Source organism: Tenrec ecaudatus, chromosome 2 (assembly GCF_050624435.1).
Source record: "Tenrec ecaudatus isolate mTenEca1 chromosome 2, mTenEca1.hap1, whole genome shotgun sequence".
NCBI lineage: Eukaryota > Metazoa > Chordata > Mammalia > Afrosoricida > Tenrecidae > Tenrec > Tenrec ecaudatus.
This window is the reverse complement of record NC_134531.1, coordinates 196,428,195-196,443,619: the sequence shown is the minus strand read 5'-3', so window position 1 is coordinate 196,443,619 and position 15,425 is coordinate 196,428,195. Positions and strand designations below refer to the sequence as shown.

Here is a 15,425-nt window from a genome sequence, read left to right as displayed (position 1 = left end):
ACTGGGTGGGGCATATCTTTTCAAAGCTTTCTTTGCAGGCATGGCCTAAACCCATCTAAAGATCAAGCATTAATAGCTGAAGACAAGTGGGCTTATAAGATCTTTATTTCATAATTCCTAATAAACATTTCTATCAATCATTATATCAATAATAAGTAGAAGCAATCAGTATAAACAAAGTAGAATCAGATACTAAACCCAATTCTTTAAACAGTCAAGTTCAACCCTTATTTAGCTTATCTAAATCCATATCTAAACTATTCTGTTGATACAAAAATATGGAATTAGGCCTCTGAAAGCATCAAACCAGATCCAGGCTTTCTGTCAGCCATTTGATCAAAAATCACTTTCATTTTCACAGGAATACCCAGGCTACAACCAAACAAAATAATCAAAATTTAACTTTCCATATTCTTTCCAGAAAAACAACCTAGTGTACTGTATGAATATATCTGACTTCTGGCTATCCAAAGAAGATAGACTGTCATGAGGCAGAAGTAAAAAAAAAATTTTTACTCTCCATTTTTATGATCTATTTCTCTACTACCCCACTCTTGGCACCATAATGTGTTAGTCCAGGTGTACTAGAGAAACAAATTTAAAGAAACGTATATGTGTATAAGAGAGAGTTTTATATGAAGGGTAATTGTATGGTAAGAAAATATCCCAACCCAGTCTAGTCCATGCCCATAAGTCTGATATTAGCCCATATGTGTGACCCAACAGAATGTTCAAACTATGGAACAAAACTAGTGATACCTTGTTTATCACATGCCAGTAAAAGTTTACTAAAGATCATCCAACAAGGGGTGTAGCAGTATTGACAGGGAGCTGTCAGAGGTTCAGGTCAGATTCAGAAATGGACATGGAACAAGGGTATCCTTGTTAATGTCAGATAGATCTGACTCAAAGCAGAGAATAGCAGAAAGATGTTTACTTGTATTTCCTTTGCTATACTAAGGCATTAGACTATGTGGGTCATTACAAACTATGGATAACAGTGAGCAAAATGGGAACTCCAGAATACTTCATTGTGCTCCTGTAGAATTTGTAAATGGATCAAGAGGCAGCTGTACAAACAGAACAAGGGAATACTGCATGGTTTAAAATCAGGAAGGTTGTGTGACACGGTTGTATCTTTTCACCATACTTATTGATTCTACATACTGAGTTGCTGGCTTGTATGAAGAAGAATGTGGCATTAGGATTATAAGAAGGTTTATTAACCACCTTCAGTATTACACAACTTTGCTGAAAGAAAAGAGGACTTGAAGCACGTGCTGACAAAGATCAAGGATTGTAGCCTTCAGTATGGATTACCACTCAACATCAGAAGACCAAACTCCTCACACCTGGATCAATAGGTAATTTCATAATGAATGGAAAGAAGTTTGAAGTCGTCAATAATTTGTCTTGCTTAGATTCACAATCAATTCTCACACAAGCAGCAGTCAAGAGATCACATTAATTACAGTGGGTAAATTTGTTGCACAAGACCACTTTCAAATATTGAAATCAAGGATGTTACTTTAAGCACTAAGTTTTGCCTGGGTCAACCAATGGTATTTTTAGTTGCCTAATATGCAGATGAAAGTTGGACATTGAAAAAAGGGGGAAAAGTTGGACATTGAATAAAGAAGACTGTAGAAGAATCTATACATTTGAATTGTGATGCTGTTGAAGTGCATTGATAGTACCATGGACTGCTAAAAGGATAAATAAGTCTGTCTTAGAAGAAGAGTAGCCAGAGTGCTCTTTAGAGGCAAGGATTGCAAGACTTTGTCTTACATCCTTTGGACATGTTGTCAGGAGAGACCAGTCCCTGGAGGAGGACATCATGCCTGATAAAGTAGAGGGGCAGCAAAGGAGAGGAAGGCCCTCAAGGAGATGTATTGACCTTGTGGCTGCAACAACTGACTCAAGAATGGGAACAATTGTGAGGATGGTGGAGGACTAGATAATGTTTCATTTTGTGCTACATAAAGTCAGAACCAAGTTGATGGCACTGAACAACAACAAAGTGAACCATAGATTTATCTGATTCAAAATGGCAAATGCGAGTTCATTTCAGTTTATCAATGCCTGGGATATCAATTCTTATGTGTTTTATTTCATTTTGTGGGGACTTCTAATTTCCTAGATTCATACATTCCATATTCTGATTATTAGAGGATATTTACTGCTATTTCTTCTCCTTTTGATTTGTGCTCCATCAGCAAATTAAAGTCTTGAAAGCTTTACTCCATTCATGATATTAAGGTTAACTACTTCGAGGAGGTAGTTCTTCAGTCATATTTTGCATGTCTTCCCACTTAAGAAGCTCATCTTCTGCGAGTGTAACGATATTTCTATGCTATCCATACATTTTTCAGTGACTCATTTTTCTCAGAAGTGGACTGCTTCTTTCTTCCTAGTCTGCCTTAGTTTAGAAACTCTCCTGAAACCTATTTGTCATTGGGAACCCTGCTGTCATTTGAAATACTGGTGACATAGTTTACAGTATCATAAAAATGACATGAGCCAACACAACATAACATGACAAATGGATGGGCAGGTGGGAAATTATCATCATAATGGTTCCTAAATTGAGCTTTTACAGTTCCATCATTTCTTTTACACTTATTAATTGGCCTTCTATTTTACAGAAGAGTTCATATTCTGTTTTGCAAATAAGATTTATTGTTTGGAAGACTATAGAAACATGTTTTTTTAGTTTATTCAGTTGCTTGTAATCTATTAATTTAATTTGTTTTTATGCTGAAATTGTCTCTGATTTCTCCTTTGATAATCCCTTGAAGTTGGTTTCCCTGTCTTTTTGGCAGATCTTCGTCATTCTTTGAGCATTATTTTAATAAGTTGAATTACATGAATGCTGCTGCTTCAGGATTGGAGGAAGACAGATGAACAATATGTGATATACAGGTGACACAACCTTATATGGTGTAATCGAGGAGAACTTGAAGCACTTGCTGATACAGATCAAGGACTACAGCCTTCAGTATGGATTGCAATTCAACGTTAACAGAACAATTGCGATCCAAAAGTTAAAACACCAACCAACAAACAAAAATCCCCTTACTACTTGATGAATAAGCAGCACCATGATAAACGGAGAAGACATTGAAATTGCCAAGGATTTAATTTTACTTGGATATGAAATCAGTTCCTATGGGACCAATTTCAAACTCTCTGTCATTGAGGTTTTCCAACTCATAACAATCCTGTAAACAGGGTGAAACTGTGGTAGTGGGTTTCCAAGACTGTAACTATGAAAGCATAAAGCCTCATCTTTACGAGATGGTTTATAATGGAGTTTTCAGCTAGTACGTACCAGTGCAGCAGTTGATAGGTTCAAATTGCTGACTTTTAGGTTACCAGCCCAACACATACCCCATACACCGCTAGGGCGCCCTGCCTATGGAAGCAGCATTCAAGAAAGCAAATGACGTATTTCATTGAGCAAATATCCTGCACAAAATGTCTTTAAAGTGTTGAAGAGTAAATATGTACTTTGAGGAAAAGATGCACCTGACCAAGCCATGGTATCTTCAGTTGCATTATACACAAATGGAAGATGGATTATGTATAAAGAACAAAGAAGAATTAATATTTGAATTATGGTGCTGGTAAAAAAAAAATTTAAGTACCATGGGCCACCAGAAGAACAGACACATTTTTCTGGAAGAAGTCCAGCCAGAATGTTCCTTAAAAGGGAGGGTGGAGAGATTTATCTTACCTATGTACTTGGACATGTTCTCAGGAGGACCAGACTCTAAAGGACAAAATGCTTGGTAAAACAGGGTTGGGTCAAAGAAGACCTCCAGGAGATGGATAAGCAGAGCAGTTGAAACACTGAGCTGTGAGAACGGCATGGGGCAGAGCAGTGCTTGGGTTGTGTATTGACTCAAAATGCGGCAGAATTGACTCAAAGGCACCTAGCAACAACAGTTTGTGTGTATTCATGTAGTTAAGACAAAAAGGAAATTCATCAAGAAATTAACAATATCTCTTATCCAATGTCAACCAAATGTGATATGTATTTAATAACTTTCTGGTTCTTCTATTATTATACTGAGCATATATTATTTTGTTATGCAGTAGGGAAAAATCCACTCAGACATTAAAATGCCGTTTCTGAGGTTTGTTCAGGATGGAAAGATATTTGCTTGGAAGACACCAGTTTACATAGGTGAAACATGTTGATTGCACACGGTGGGCTCTGAATGGAAACAAGTATAGAGGAAGGGACAAAGAGATTACAGTAAAATCAATGACAGTTAGCTTCTCCTGAGCCTACCAAAGGAAGCGTTTGAGCATGGGGAAATATGCTTACTGAATATAAATGCTTACACATGTTTCAAAAATTGACTAAGCACCCTATAAGGCATGGTAGAACTGTCCATGTAACTTTCCAAGACTAACTTTTTACCAGAGTAGAAAGCCCATCTTTTTCCTAAGGAATGGCTGGCTGGTGGTTTAGAACTCATGATCTTGAAGTTAGTAGCCCAATGTGTAACCACTATACCACCAGGGATCCTTATATATGTTTAGGGCTACAAAATTTATAACCATAACATCAGAATGCTTACAATGTTTATATTTTCAGGACAGGTAATAAATATGTCAAAGCATTCTTTGAGGCTGAAGGTAGTAATAAGAATTAATACAAAAGCTCCCCACCTCCCACCACAGGGGATTTTATTTCAATATCCTTATCATGAAAGGCCCACTTCTTAAGAAGATTCCCCAGCAGTGTGTCTGCATGAAGTGCCCCTTCCTTGGGTGTATTCCTTCCACACACTGGCTTGATTGCAGAGAAAACATTGCTCTAGCTCAGCGGTTCTCAGCCTTCCTAATGCCGCGACCCTCTCACACAGCTCCTCCTGCGGTGCTGACCCCAGCCATAACATTATTGTCATTGCTACTTCATCACTGTCATTCTGCTACTGTGATGAATCAGGCGACCCCTGTGAAAGGGTCATTTGATTAGGGTTAGGGTTAGGAAAATTAAAAAAAAAGGGTCATTTGACCCACAAAGGGGTCTATTTATGACTTCTAGCAATTAGGGTAGCCAGAAAATTGGAGCCTGGCTGGAAAGCAAATATGGATTGTTTGACATGGCTGTCATTTGGACAAAGAGAACAATCACCTTCAGCAAAAGTTAGCTAATCGAAATAATTTTACTTTGGTCAAAAGGACTTTTTAAATATCTCCTTTACAAATATAGAATGTGTTGTTGAAATAGAATACGGAAAAGGAATTTATAACAGAATAATATAAAATATAATGGACTCTTCACATTTTATTAACAAAATCATGGTTATTACTGAAATCTGAAGCCCAGACCATAGTTGAGCTCAAATTGAATCAGTGTTCTTATGAAAGCTTATTTCACAATAGCATTTATTTATTTGTGAAAACTCTCCTGTTGATTTCAATTTGTAGTTAAGGTTGACAATATCTGCCTATTGCTTCATCTGGATCATTATCTTTGGATAACTTTGATAGCTTTTTATAATGAAACAAAAGAAAAGAAAAACAAGCTGCTAGAAGAGGACTTCCACAGATATCCGTCGCATCTATGGACTAAATTATAGCTGTGTCCATGATTCAAATATACAACATGCTTCCAAGTATCTTAAGTATTTTCTAGAGAAGCAAAACCAGTAAAGCTTCTCTGTGTGTATATGGAAACAAAAATAAATAATAAACAGACCAAAAATACTCCACTGCAGTCATATTGATTCCTACTCATAGCAAACGTTTATAAGGAGCTTTGGCGGGATAGTTGTTATGAGTTGGACTTCAATCCATATAGTTGGCAGTTCAGTTCAAAACCACAACCTTCTCCACAGGAGAAAGATGGGCTTTCTACTCTTGTAAACAGTTATAGTCTCAGAAGTACACAGGGGGACAATTTTATTCTGTTCTGTAAGGTCGCTATGAATTGGCATTGGCTCAATGCCAGGGAGTTTGAGTTTTTTGTATAGGGTTTGTGAGGCTGTAAATTTTTATGCAAATAGGTATCCTCAACTTTCTGCTGTGGAGTGGCTGGTGGGTTTGAACCACGGACCTTTAGATTAGTAGCTCAATGTTTATCCAACAGCACCATCAGGACTCCATGTACTCAAACATATAGAAAGGTTTATATCAAGGAAATGACCCACTTAGTTGTAGAAGTGGCCAAGCTCCATGGCTGTGTCAGATATTAGACTGGAGGTTTCTCCTGATTTGTGTAGCTGCAATAGGTGTAAACAAACAAACAAACAAACAGGTTGGCAGGTGTCTGGATGCAGAGGTGAATGAACTTAAGGTACGCAGGTAAACTGGCAGACTGATGATGACTCCCAGGATCAGCAAGCAATATGGCAGGCTGTTGGCTCAAATCCAAAAAATCAGAGGTTGATAAGCTGGACACAGGATCCAGACACAGCAAAAAGCAAGCAAGCTATTCCAGTGTCTGTTATATTGTGTGCAGGCCACACCCTCATGAAAATCTCATTATGGGTACTTACTAGGTCTTGACGGCCAAATCACTGCGAATCCTGGCTCAGGCAAATTGTTATAAAACCTTAATGATGACACTGTTCATGAAATTTTCTTGTTTTAATCTAACCCACTCGTGACCTCATTCTCTACCCCTTCACCAACTTGAGAGCTTTGTTCCAGCAATTCTTTCTACTTTGTAGTAACCCTCCTTTGTAATAAAAGTCATGTGGATCATTATCTTTTGATAATTTTGATAGTTTTTTAAAGTAAATAAAAAAGAAAAATACATTTCATATGTTTTCCATTAGCACATAAAAATTTTCATTTCTCCCCTCTTAAGAACAAACAAATATTGACCTCACCTTTCCAACTAAAGCCTCATTTCAAGGAAGGAACAATAATTTCTTTGAAAGCATTTTCTGTCCTCTATGCCACACATATTTTCTTCTCTCTCTTTTAAGAATATTCCAATCAGGATTTGCCATCACCATTCCCCAAAACCGTTCTCGTCAAGAACACCAGTGAGTTCAGCATTAATAAATCTAAGTCTACTTCTACCTTGATTATGGTGTCCTGGGGTGATACATATTGTTTAACTGCTAACCAAAAGAGGAGATTGAAGCCCACCTATAGGTGCCTTGGAAGAAAGTTCAGCTTCAGAATAAAATCAGATATTGAAAATCCATTGAGCACAGTTCTACTTGACACACTTGGGGCCACCATGAGTTGTAATTGACTCAATCAAAACTGGCTTACATTAATGTGGTCTTAGGACCAGCTATTTGTCCTCACCCGGGAGACTGAAACAAAGTCAGCATAAACCTTCAGATCCCTGAGTTACATGCATATTTAGACTCTAAAAGCTCGACAGTAAATTCTCAGACCTCACTCTACTTACCAGAGCATTTGACCCAGTTAATTGTGCCTCCTTGACAAACTTTTCTGTACTTAGAATTCTGGATACCATATTTTTCTGGATCTCTGGCTTAGAATGCTCCTTTGCTAGTTCTTCCCAATGCTCCTGATCTTTAAACTTGAAAGCCCTCCAAAGGCTCAGGCTTTGAACCGCTTGCTTGTGGTTTTAATACCATTTCTGGAACTGATGTTCAACTTTAGATCACCAGATCTGCCTGACCTTGTTTCTGAATTCCAGGCTCATAAAAGTTAAACACACCTGTCTCTTCACAGTCTCCAATAACTAGCTAATCACTCACTACCACTGAGTCCATTCCAACTCAAAACAACATAGAACAGCCCTTTTTTGTTTCTAAGGCTGTAAATCTTTAGGGGAACCGAAAGTCATTTTCTGCTGTTGAGAAGCAGATGTGTTCCAAATGGTGATTGTGCAAGTTAGCAGCCCAACAAGTAACCCACTATATCACAGGACTTTTCACCTAGCTATCTCAAAGACAGCATATCAAATCCACCTGCATTTCTGATAACTTCCTTCTCCATTCATGACCCCTGAACTCTACAAACTTTATCTTTTAGTTTTTCCACTCTCAGCTAATAGCAATTTCCTTACTCCATTTGCTTGGGCCTAAAACTTCAGCATCATTTGTAACTCTCTCTTTCGCACCATCCATTAGCTCCACTATCAAAACGCAATAACTCGTATTCAATCCAAGTACTATCTGATCACTACAATTGCCATCTAACATTTCTTTCTTCTTTGCCCTTTGACCTTTTCAGTTTATTTATGGCCCAGCAGTCAAAGCGATCATTTAAAAATTGAAATCAGTGTGTCACTCCATAGCTGAGGCCATTGCCTTCTCATTCAGAGTGTAAGCAAATGACATCGAGTAGTTAAGTGTGCAGTGGCATAATTACTATCCTGTAGCCTTACACCGTTGTCTCTGATACACTACCCCTCCTGCCTTACGACTCTGCTTCAGCAGCAGTGTCTTTATTGTTCCCTCAACAGGCGAGGCATGCCCCCACTCAGGGCTTTTGAATCTGCTTTTCATTCTGCCAGGGAGCCTTTCTTACAGATACTTAATTTGGCTCACTCATCTACAGGCCTTTCTTCAAATGCCACCTTCTCAGTGAAATCTTTCTTAAGTATTATGTCTAAAATCACAGCCGCTGCCCATCTCCAGCACTCCTGTTCCCTTCTTGTTCCTGTTCCTATGCTCACTAGTATCTAAAAGCCTACCATGTATTCTTCTGTTATTGCTCTTCTATCTTTCTTCAGTAATTTGAGCTCTGGGAGAGCAAATGGGTTTGGGGAGGCTTTTTTTTTTTCTGTGTGTGCCAGTTTTGTTCACTGGTATATCACTGGCATCTGGAACAATGCTTGGCACATGAGTTTTATTTTATTTTAAACGTTTTATTGTGAATTGGGCGAAGGCTTAAAGAGAGATAATCAGTTTTGTATTAAAAAATTCATGCACATATTGCTTCATCTCACTGATTGCAATCTCTTCAATGTAACATCATTTATTCCTCTGCCTCCTTGTGTTTCCAGTCTCTAATGGTCCTTCTTTATTTTTAATGAATGGCTGAATGATGGCATCCTATATAGCAATCTGGTTAAACGCTGCATGCATCAAGAGTGATGGATCTAAAAGTATTCATTTTGAGGGGGAGCGAGAAATAACCTCCCAAGACAAACCCACAGCCATCAAATCACTGCTAACTCTTAGGACACTCTGAGGGTTTCTGAGACTGCAAATGTTTACAGATGAAGAAACTCCCCTTTCTCCTGCAGAGCTGTTGCTGGTTTCGAACTGTCGACCATGAAGAAGAATGCATCTAGCAGAGTCTGATTACTTTATCTGTATCTACAGATAAAGACTGTAGATGGGTCATCATACATATTGGGTAATCAAGTTAAGCAAGAAAATATGTAAAACGAGGTATTGTGGACAAGAGGTTCAAGATTCTGATAAAGTTCTGTTAGGTAGCTAGCATCAGGGACAAATGCCCAGGAGAGCCAGCATAGGACAAAGCTGGATTTTCCCGCCGGTGGGCACCGATGGGCGTTACACCTGGAGCAGCCCATCTGGGCCAGGTGACTGCTGTTCAGCCAATGGGAGCGACCTGGGGTCGTTCACCACGCCTCCCCCGGGAACCCTTGAAAAGGCAGGGAAGGGGAGGGAGCGGGGTCTTGTCTGGTCGTCTTCGTGGGAGGAAGCTTGGTAGAGAGATCTTTGCGTGACCCCGAACAGTCTCTGCCAGGCCGCATGGTCAGGAGGAATCCTATGGGTGCCCCGTAAAACCTGAAGCTTCTTTGAACTCTCATTAAATTCACTTGGATCAAGAGCCCCGCTTCAGCGTGAAATCTGTCTCCTGCGGAGCCAAGGACGGAGGTTGGAATTTAGCCCGGAGAGAGAGACCTTACAGTTCTTTTTTTGTAAGTAGTCTTGGATATGTGAATCATCCTTTTGCCATTTTAAAACGGCAACTCTGCACACGTTTTCTTCTGCGGATAGTACACTTCTCAGTGACTTTTAAAAAAGCCATACCGATGTTGATGTTGGAAGGAATCTCCGGGCATCTAAATGGGGGTGTTATCTTTATAAATCGTCTTGCCTGTGCACAACCCGCGTCTGCTGGCTGACCTCGGTGACGTCACCGGCACGCGGGGCTTCTGCGCGCGGGAAGAAACCACCTGCCTTCACGCGAGAGGCCCTCGGGGACTCGCGGACCCCGGACGGCGGCGCGGGGGCCTCTGGGAAGCGTAGGCGGAGGGGCCGAGGCATGCCGGGAGTTGGCGCCCGCCGCTTCCGGGCGTCTGCGGGCTAGCGGCTCCCTCGGCCGGGCTGGGGGCGTGGGCGACCCCCGTGCTTTCAGGGCGACCCGTCTTGTGCTGCGAAGCCTCCTGTGGCCTTCCTCCGAAGCCGCGGTCGGCGCGGGCCAGCAGCTCTAAGGGCCAAGGTGCCCTGCGAGGCCGCGGCGGCGGGGCGCGAGGGGCGCGCGGGGAGGCCGGCCGGCGGGCGTGCGGGAGGGCCTGGCGCGCTGTGCGGTGCCCGGCGGGACCTCGCGCCAGCGCCCGGCGACGGCGCTTCCTCCCGGTGAGTCAGGGCTGCGTCCACGGAGCTAGTCAGTGCGGCGGGACCTGGGGCGAGGGCGGGCCGGCTGAGTCCTTCGTTGCTGTTTTTGTTGGGTTTTTTTTTTTTTTGGCTTTGCTGTGTTTCCCCGCTGACATAAGAGAAACACAAAGACAGACGCTCATAACATGCTGTGAGGCACTGGACCAGCGTCTTAAATTAACGAATTCCTCCATTGAATCGTCCCAGCAGCCGATGGTGGCTAGTTTTCTGAGTATTGCCGCATTTTACAGATGAAGAGAGATGGGGGCTCAGAGTAGCCAAGTAATTTGCTGACTTACTCGCCCTTGGCTGGTAGCAGGGTTCCCTTCTCGCGTGGACGATTCCCCATGACTTTGTCACGCCTGCTCACATCTGTTAGATGGTGTATCAGCTTGTAAGTTGATGTGAACCTTGGAAGTAACACTTGGCAAGCACTCGAGACTGCTGATGGAGAAAGTGCACGTGAGACTGGGTCTACCCTTACTTCTAAAAGAGCGGCTCTCTCCCTGGTTTGAGGGTGCCCAGCAGGATGCTAAGAAGCCCTGCTGGGCATAGCGGTTACACCGTTGGGATGCTAACCCCAAGGTCAGCAGAGTTCAAAACCAGCAGCCGTTCCACGGAGAAAGATTGGTCTTTCTCCTCCTGTGAAGAGTTACAGGCTCGGAATCTCACAGGGGCAGTTCTCCTCTGCCCTGTGAAGCCACTGTGAGTCAGAATTGACTGGACGGCAGTGCGTTTATCTTTAGTTGGAACCGCATGCTACCTCCTGAGGAGCCCAGTGCAAACTCCTGCATCTTCCGCCTAGGCAGCTAGCGCCACTGGTTTGGCAGTTCTAGGTACCCTCATTGTCTCTGCAAGGCTGGGGCTCTTGACCTCTCCTGATGGGCTTGTTGGTGTGTGTATGGGGGAGGGGGGTGACTACTTAGTTCTCTCGCTTGGATGCTGTAAGAGGTGGCAGCTGTGGATTTGTATTCCAAAGGGGCAGCCATCTGGCCTGTATGTTTGTTAGGGGTGGAGGTGGGGGAAAGAAGATTGGCACACTGGAAGTGCTCCTTTCATTTGGCTTGCGTTTGGTGGAAATTACAGAAGACGGTGTGTAACTTGCTCACCCAAGCCACCCGGTGGCACCAGAGTTCCCCATAGCGTTTTTCTCCGCAGACCTGTCTTGGCAGCACTCTGCTCTCCCTTCACAGGAAAACGAAGGAAGCAGACAAGGCCGTGGATTTGCCACCAGTGGGGGTGATGGTAAGTGAATTTTGTTTTCACAAATTGTCTTTGGGTTCAGAGATAGAGGACGAGTTTCCATTCGTTGTCCAGGCACTTTTCTATCATTTCTCTGTGGAGACCCCAGAGCATCTCAAGCTTACCCCAGGACCATGGGCCTATGGGAGGACTGCAGAGAAATAGGCTTCCTTTGTCCCTCGTTCATTCTTGTATCCCCCTAAGTTCACTTCTTGGCCCCAGATTGAATCAGCTGTGAACATATGTTAACTGCTACAAAAAGTGAATGGTGAAAAGTACAGAGTATTAGACGCCACCCCTCTCTTCATAGAGGTTGTAGTCTCAGCTGAGACAAAGACATGGGAGGGCCAGAGATGCCTCTCAAACACCGAGTACTCACAATGCAAGGCACTGAGAGTACAAAGAAGAAAGATGTTTCTTCAAGAAGCTCCTGGCACCAATCTTAGAAAATATGATTAAATGTCCAAGAAGGTTCAAGAAAAACAACCTAGAAACAGGGTCATTTTGAACTGACTTTGATCCTCAGGATTTATTTATGACTAGAGAAAACCACAGCTACCCCCAAAAGAGGTTACCTTGACTCAGGCTCTGAGACTGCCATCAGGGAAGACGCAGGGCATGGACTTCCTCTAAGGTCTGCCCTCTTCCAACGGAATTCTCTCCCTGCTGCATGTGTAGTAAATGTAGACATTTGGATTAAAATGTCTGATTCTCTTCAGTTAGGCCTCTTCCTTCTCTGATTCTTTTTTCCCTCCTACTTCAAACTGCCCTCTTGGGCCATTCATTTTCTACCTTTTCCACTTTGGAGATACATTTTCATTAATCAGTGGATTTTCCACAAAACTCTGTCCTGGGCAGATCATCTTCCAGGAACTTCAGTCAGTCATTCCCAAGTCCATATTAAACATATCCACATGCAAGTCTAGTCTTTCTCCCAATGTCAGTTCCCTTTCACAATTGTCTCCCATTCGGCCATACCCAAAGCCTGTAATTTCTGACTCCCTATCTTCATTACTTTTTCAGAAAGTAATGCTAGCCAATTGCTTAATAATATGGACTCTGGAATTTGTTGTTGTGGTGTACCTTCAAGATAATTCCACCTCACAGTGACCCTGTGTGACATAGTAGAACTGCTCTGTAGAGTTCTCCTTGGCTGTAATGTTTACAGAAGCAGGTCGTCAGGTTACATGGGTTCAAAAACAAACCATGGATATGATTTTAGGTAACCTATTTCTCTGTATTCCTCATTTGTAAGTGGGGCTAGTAATATTACCTCATAGAATTGGTGTGATCCTTAATAACAGTAATAATTACATATTTGCTATGTGCTAGGTACTGTGTATTTGTAAATATTTTATACATGCATTTATGAGAACACTGAGGTGCAGAGAACAAGTAAGTTAAAGTCACACAGCTGGCTTTTGAAACCAGACAAAGCAGTTTGTACTGTTATCATTCTGCCCTAAGAAAGTACATGGACAGTGCTGAAAACTGCTTGATACGTCACTGTCGTCTACAGTGAAGTGAAATTACTTGACATGGTTCTTCTATCCTTAGTCTTTGTTACTCTCACCCAATCATTAGGTGAGAACATGCAAATAAAGTGTAGGGGCTGCTAAATCACATATTGGTCAGTTTTGCCATCTCACTAGGTATAAAAGACCGTCAAGGAAGAAGAGCCAAATGATTGCATTTAAGAGGACTTACTCACATGTTGGTCAGCTTTGCCATTCCATTAAATGTAACAGTAAACAAGCCATCTCAGAAGCAGGAATAGAGAATTCCATGACCATCAAGGAAGAAGATCCAACAGCAGATTGCATTTGAGATGTGGCAGAGACTGCAGAACTGAAACCGTGAGACAGAGCAGAGGAGGGGCGTAGAGATCATGAGGCAGAGTGGCAGGTGGGCTTCTTGGCCCACTGAATGAGAGGACAAGGGACAACGTGGCTTAGAGCAATGGTTTTCAACCTTCCTAATGCCGTGACCCTTTAATACAGTTCCTCACTTGGTGGTGACCCCCAACCATAAAATTATTTTCGTTGCTACTTCATAACTATAATTTTGCTACTGTTATGAATCTTCATGTAAATATCTGATATGCAGATATATTTTCATTGTTTCAAATTGAACAGAATGAAAGCATAGTGATGAAGCAAAAACAATATGTCATTATATATTGTGAAATGTTTATTTCTAATGAGAAGTAAATGAAATTTTGTCTTGAAGCGTGGTGTAGCATGGGTTACCATTTTCACACCGGGTACTCGTATGTGGGCGTATCTACATGTGGGCAGACCTGCCTGGAGACGGATAGAGGAGCGGTGTCTCGGTTCCTAAGACCATTGGAAATACGTGTTTTCCGCTGGTCTTCGGCAACCCTGTGAAAGGAGAGCTGCTGGCTGAGAGGCTGAGACAGTGACATGCCTGTTAGCATGAATGAGATGAAGCTTTGTGGACAGAAAATCTGCATCCTTAGCATTTTTTAAGTTACACTGACATCTAATTCATGTACCATACAATTCAATAGTGTGAACAGATTCAAAATTGTGCAGTCATCACCACATTCAACTCTAGACCTCAGAACGATGGATTGACATAATTGTGAGGGTGGTGCAGAACCAGGCCAGGGTTCCTTCTGTACATGGGGTCGCTATGAGTCGGAACCAACTTGATGGCACCTCAAAATAACATACATATAAGTGTTTTTTGAAGAAGAAGAAAACAGTGTATGATAAAAAAATTATTTTAAATGTCTGCCCCGTAGGCCATATAAGGCCCTACCCTTGCATTGGAGTTAAATTCTCAGCACCTAGTAGATGACATTAAAAGCCCAAAATCTATTTGCAGAGTCTCCACAGGGATTCAGCCTCCATTGAATTCCCTCAGGCCATTGGTTAGGGATGTGAATAGCTTCGACTTCAGACAGAACGCATCGGCAAGTGAATCAATGCAGAAAATAAACCAAAACACACTCTGCCACTGAGTCAGTTCTAATTTGTAGTGACACTATCGGGCAGAGTAGAACTTCCTTTGGGTTTCCAAGACACTGAATCTTCATGGCATAGAAATTCTTTTTCTCCGAATGCAGATGTAGTTAGGTTAAATTTTACATCATTCGCTTTCCCTTTGAGCCACTTAAAATTTGTTTTAGTTTTTATTCTCCTTTCTTTTGGGTTAAGGTTTTTTTGCTTTTTATTTTATAATTGCTTTGGGGGGAGGTTGTTTGTGTTTTGTATGATTCTCCTTGTTTTGGGGCTTCTTAGCAGAAAAAGAAAGGGAATATATATGTATACTCACTTGTGTCTATAAATATATCTGTACATTTTTCTATATGTACTCATCTGTATATTAAGCTAACTATGAATTCATGCTACTGTCCCCAACTCTATTATTACATGAAGCATTCTAGCTTCTTTCTCTTTCCTTGTCTTTTTTTTAAAATCATTTTATTGGGGGCTCTTGCAGCTCTTATAACAGTCTATATATCAGTTTTATCAGGAATATTTGTATATATGTCGCTATTATTTTTAAAACGTTTACTTTCTATTTGAGCCCTTGGTGTCAGCTCCTCTTTTTTCCCTCCCTAACCCCTCCCATCCTTATAATCCCTTGATAAATTATTATTGTTTTCATATCTTCCATGAACCGCTGTCTCCC

The 15,425-nt window shown here is 41.6% G+C and overlaps 1 protein-coding gene across 1 annotated transcript in view; it reads left to right on the top strand.

The window, feature by feature from the left end:
- LOC142440277 (uncharacterized) overlaps positions 1-15,425 on the top strand; it is a 63,597-nt gene that overhangs the window by 29,663 nt on the left and 18,509 nt on the right. Inside the window, 2 exon segments of the mRNA XM_075542757.1 lie at positions 10,176-10,505; positions 11,682-11,768. Of these exon segments, the coding sequence (XP_075398872.1) occupies positions 10,176-10,505; positions 11,682-11,768 (417 nt within the window).